A 5,680-nucleotide genomic window follows, 5' to 3' on the forward strand; every position below is an offset into this window, starting at 1 on the left:
CATCACTGGTATTTCTGCACCAACTGATTCATTGTAAAAACAAAATACACCTCCACAAACAGTGTGTGAACATTATGCTCACTGGTTCTTCTCTGTAGTCAAATTAATTTGTTGTAAGAGCCTGATCCAACATCAGTGAGAGCTTTGGTACTGACTTCAATGAACACAAAGATCCCAAAAGGTCAGTTTGACAAAGATTGAACGAAAACAATGTTCTTCAATTCCCCACAGGGGTCTGGAATTTCTTGCATGGTTTTTAGCTGCTGTATCTGTTGCTTTAACATTAATGTAAATATGATGCAAAATAAAAGGAGCTCTATATACACTGCTATGACTTTAGCCTGGTGCACAGATTCTCAAATCAGGGCGCCAGGAGATCCTTTTAAGCCTGCCACAGGGTGACATGCAATATTAGCACAGTTAAATGTGCAAATACCTTCACGTGATTCACAATTAAACCCAAGAAATTTCAAATAGGAATCCAGCGTCAAAAACATACCCACTTCTAGCCTTTCCATGCTCTGTGCAACATAACTGTTCTATTTTTTCCTAGTCAAAAAACAAGTGAAAGCTAAGAGTTGCCATGTACCACGGGCTGCCTAGAGTCTACTGAGGTTTAGAACCACTGGTTCAGTAAATAGTTGGCACAGCATAGCAAGAATTTAAAACTTATAATCTGAAATCAATTAATTGTTTTAAAATCTAGAAAAATACCTGAACAGGCCTAAAGGGCTCATCAGATCCCTTCCACCGAGAAAACAGGAGACAGACTATCTTCTCAATATCATTACGAGGCCAAAGAATGAAGTCCATCTCCTGGGTACAGCCAATCACATCCTGCAAGAAAAAAAAAATTGCACATTGGCTTACCTGCAATTCTCACAGCAGATCTATAGAAGAGTGAATCTACAACTAACTTATGTAGGTGCAAATTAAGAAGAACAAAATAAAACAAAGATACATAGTTTGTGATCACGTCTCCAAAGTCTTCCTTTCCCACAAGCTTGTTTCATCCAGGTATTCAGATTTTGTGTTTAATTTTGCAAGCTCTTTGGGCCAAGCCCCGGGGACACTGATTTGTTTATAAATCCTAGAAAAACCCCAAACCAACTACTGCAATACATTATTTTACACTTTGTTGTATAAATTCTAGTTTCAAGGAAGCAGAGTATCAAAACTGTGTCTTTATATGAAAATCTAAGTAATGCTGCAGCAAGTTTTGTGACAGGTAATATTTGTGTACTCTGGAGAGGTCAAGATTTGAAGAGGCACTTCTGAAAATATGTAATTCGTCTCAATCAAATACAAACAGAAACTTTTCATACTTACACAGATAACTAGATGCAATTCATAGATTGTACAGAGTTGGAAGGGACCTTGCAAAATCATCAGGTCCACCCCCCCTGCACTACGCAGGATTCTAGGACAAGTATGTAAATCATGTTACAGCTTGGTTACGATTCAGTTCAGCTACAATTCTGGATCCAGACTAAAATTCTGAATTCTAATCTAACAGAAGACTTGGGGACATAGAAATGTAGAACTGGGACACAGCTTTGCAGTACAGTGTATACATGCTCAGACTCCAACTCCAAACTATAAAGTATAAACAATAACTTACCCTGCGCATGGATTGGTAGCGGGGCGCATGAAGCTGTACTACATCTTTCTGCAGAAGCTCTATGGAACTTTCCAAAGAATAGCTGGAATCCCGCACACCTTTCAGGATATTTTCTTCGTAATTATTGGTCATGACTGGTATCACTTCAGACACTTCAAAAAGCGCTGACTTTTTCTTCTAAAAAGAAATAAAAGAAAAGTAGTAATGTTAATGGTCCACCCTTTTTCTTGGCAGATAAGAATAATCTACTGAACCTTGTACATTTTCCCCCTTAGTACTAGTGTCCTCATGTAAATTAGGCACTATATTACTGATTTATGACTTAACATCATAACTTAGAGTTACACTATTATACGCAGAGCTCCTGAGAGAGCAAGTCAAAGAGCAGTAAAACCTTGTTTAAAATAGCTTCATTTTGGATAGCTTCTTCATATTTACAAACTTAGGCTCCAAACCTAAAAAACTTCAAATGAAGAGAAAGAATAAACATTGGCAAGACTGGAGTTCAACTGTCTTCTTAAAGGAATACGTTTCAGCCTTACCAACAGTGCTGGATGCAGATTTGTTGGTGAACCAAGCCAGTAAGACACATTTTTTGTATTTAATGGTTTCAGATTCCATCAAATGGAATTTTATGCTCCAACCTCCCCCAATCAGTGAAAACGGAGGCAGATCTAATCCAAGAATAATTTTAGCAACCATAAATCAATGTGTAAGAAGTGGTTTCACAGTTGAATTCTGTACTATTTCATCATGAACAGTTGGTTAGCACTGTTTCAATATTTCCTGTCCGTGGAACAACTACTCTTAAAGAGCAAAAGCAGTTTGCCACTACAGCCACCTGTAAACAGACTTATTTAAAACTTTCTTTCAAGAACTACATTAGAGATGAAGCAAATTCTATTGAATCTAGGCCAAGACCGTTAGGCCCTCATACGTAAGTAACGGACAAACATTTTCTTCTTGTTGGCCAGACTATTCTAGATCCAAAGTAAGCATTTAGGCCCTAGTACATAGGTACTAGATCAACTCACATCCAGTGTCATCTTGGACTTAAAACAAACCGTTGTAATTTCTAAAATACACATTTGGAGGAGGTTGCCAAATACAGCCAGAAAGTTGCACCCGTTTGCAAACATTTTAACACTGTATTGATTAGGAAGCACTAATTACTATCACTGCTTAAAACTTTAGTTATTTTAGACTTGTGACATATGCTTTTACCTAGCTAACAAGCAGGGCACCATCATGGAGAAAAGAATAAATTTCACCCACTATATAAAATTTTCTTCCCATGACAGTCACTAGAAACTAGTACATCCCCAGTATCACACAAGAGTGGTGCTTTTACCAACTTGTTTATGCTCTGCCCAACTGAACTAAGTACAAACACTTTTCTTTAGTTAAACTTTAGTTCTGTAACATCTAGTACTAGTCCTTAGTTCTCCAGTTGCCCACAAAAACAGACTCAAATATTAATAAAGTCTGCCCCCAAAACTATTTTAGGAAGCCTTTAAGGTCTTTAGAATTCCACAACCATTCCTTGTATCAAACATACTTTCAGCCTCAAAAAGCTGGTAAGTTTAACTTCACTGCCTCCCCCTTACACGATATCTTCTTAAAAACTCTACATTTAATAAAATATCCCACTGCTATTCACCTTCCATCTTTCTACAGTCCTGTGACAAAGTAATTCTATCAACTGCTCAGTACATCCACTACTTGTAGTAAAACAACTATGCGTCTGTTGGCTCAGTGGGAGGCTTCTGTACTGTGATAGACCCTGCATGTTAATATTGAAGAGTTCTACCCACTACAGCCAAGTAAAGACTTGTTTGTAAAAATAATGATGAATTTCAGATGTGCACGTGTTTGCAAGGTTTCCAGATGCACTCTGAGGGAGGGGCTGAAACTGTCTGAATGCCTTCTGCTTTAACCTGATAAACATGATAATTTCAGTAGCTGCTGCAGCCAATCCTCTCTCTCTCTTGCTCAAATTGACCATTTCAGATGGTCAGGCTGCAGATCAGACTTCACGAACAGCTTTTAAAGAATCTTAATTCCTTCTCCCATTGGAAAGCCATCTCGAAGGGATGTTTGAACCATTACAAGACTGTAAGCACATGAGAAGTGAAAGACTGAAGTCACTATAAAAAAAAAAAGCACCGGATAGAGAGAGAACACAATTAGCTGAAAGACTGACTGAATGCTAGGAAATAAATTGGATTTAAAGTTTTTCATATTAGGTAGCAAGTTTTTTTTCTGTAAAACATGATTAATAATGTGCAAAGAGCTAAGTTACATTGAAACAGACAGCAGAGAGGATTTGAAAATGGAAAGTTACCTTGTCTTTGAATACAAAGGCAATATACATCTTGAAGTCAAACTGGTCAGCTAGAGATTCTTTTTTCTTTCTAAGCTGAGCACGTAGTCTGTTCAGAGCTTGTTTCTTCCGGGAGTTTGGGTCCCCCATTTTTGTAAGGTGGTACTAAAGCCTTTGGAAACTGTCACTAAGCTATGGGCACTTTTTCATAAGACTCAAGTACAACAGAAACAAGTCATTTTATTCCTGCTAATACAATTGAATAGATAAAACGCGAATGTAACCCAAAAAACGCACCTCAGGCAATATTTTATGAGACTGTCATATTAAAGGGGTCAAGAAACAAAATAAGCCGCTGTCCAACCATGGTTGGACAAGGAGATTCGGCAAAAAGTACCAAGAAAAAAAAAAACGCTAACAATTTTTAAGAAGATACATTGGTGTGAACAGTTTAACCGCAGGAATAAGTGGGTGAGAATAGGGATGCGGGGAAGTGATCACAATTTACGTGTACAACAAAAAGCAACTGGCACAAGCCCAATCCATGTGGGGATTATTTCTGCCCTTACAAAACAAGAAAAAAAAAGAAGAAACTGAAATTACAAATTGCGCTTTACCCCAGCCAGATTCATGACTCTGCTATTATTCTCAGGTTTCCACTATTGCTAGGTTGCCTGTCCCTGTCCCTCTTTTTTTTCCTTCGTTAACCTTTAAAATTATTACACTTGGTGGAGAGCAGAGAAAAGGGTGCAGAGGAGGAGTGCACGTCCTGGGAGGTACGAGATTTCCCTGCCAACAACGGAATCGTCAACTACAGACGTGGTGCTGATTTGCAGGGGAGCAAAGAGGAAAAACAGCGGAGTCATTTCTAACTTCATCCTGCTCATCATCAGGCACATCACCGCCCTGAGGCTGCCACTGCTGAGAAGGGGGATCATGATGGCCACAGACAAAGGGTGGGTGGGGGGTGAAGGGACGGGACTCTCTCCCCTGGAGAGTCGAGCCCTATGCAAGCCCCCAGTCCTGGCTGCCCACCACAGTGAGAGCTCTACATCCCCCAAAACCTGACAGGCTCCTTCGGAAACTGATCCCCTGCCCCAGGATCCTCCTCTCTCTACTGCCCGAGCCTGGTTTAGCTAGGACCATGCATGGCTGACTTCTGGCCTCTCCTCCCGCAACTGGGCAGGCTGCCTGAGGCAGCGAGACACCCGCTGGGTGCGGCAGGGGCACAGCCCTCTCACTTCATGGTGACTCTAAACCAGGAACAAACAAACGGGGTAAAAAAACCCGGAGGGAGAGAAGATGGAAACAAAACCCTGAGGGAGCCCGGGGAAGGGCAGATTTCTGTGCCAAAATGAACAAACTGGGGGGGGGGGGGAAAACCTGGGGGAGATGGAAGTGAAACGCCTGGCGCAGACCCCTGTGCCAAAACAATCCTAACTTTTTCTCCCTCAAGGAAAAATATTAATTTGTTTTTTTAAATTCCCCTTGGCAAAAAAAAAAAAAAAAAAAAAAAAAAAGGAAAAAAACCGAGCTGCAATCACTTCCCCTCACACCTCACTCCCCAAACCCGCAGAAAGGTGGTGTCGGCCTCGCCCCATGCATCCCCCCGCGCTGGGTGTCACGCGGGGTCCAAGCCCCGGCCCGAGACGAGGCAGGAAGAAAAGAAAGCGGGGAGGGGGGAGGGGAGGGGAAAACCCCCGGCCGCGCGTGTCCCCCGCGGGGCCGGGCGCTGA

At 41.2% G+C, this 5,680-nt stretch overlaps 1 protein-coding gene across 1 annotated transcript in view; it reads right to left on the reverse strand.

Moving 5' to 3' along the window:
• CUNH6orf62 (chromosome unknown C6orf62 homolog) overlaps positions 1-5,639 on the reverse strand; it is a 20,088-nt gene extending 14,449 nt beyond the window's left edge. Inside the window, exons 1-3 of the mRNA XM_019523788.1 lie at positions 3,966-5,639; positions 1,622-1,798; positions 715-837 (exon numbers count right to left, since the gene is read on the reverse strand). Of these exons, the coding sequence (XP_019379333.1) occupies positions 715-837; positions 1,622-1,798; positions 3,966-4,094 (429 nt within the window). The 5' untranslated portion in view covers positions 4,095-5,639. The remainder of the gene's footprint in view (positions 1-714; positions 838-1,621; positions 1,799-3,965) is intronic.
• Positions 5,640-5,680: the final 41 nt, after the last annotated feature.

This window comes from Gavialis gangeticus, unplaced genomic scaffold (assembly GCF_001723915.1).
Source record: "Gavialis gangeticus isolate Ggan-Ray unplaced genomic scaffold, GavGan_comp1, whole genome shotgun sequence".
Lineage (NCBI taxonomy): Eukaryota > Metazoa > Chordata > Crocodylia > Gavialidae > Gavialis > Gavialis gangeticus.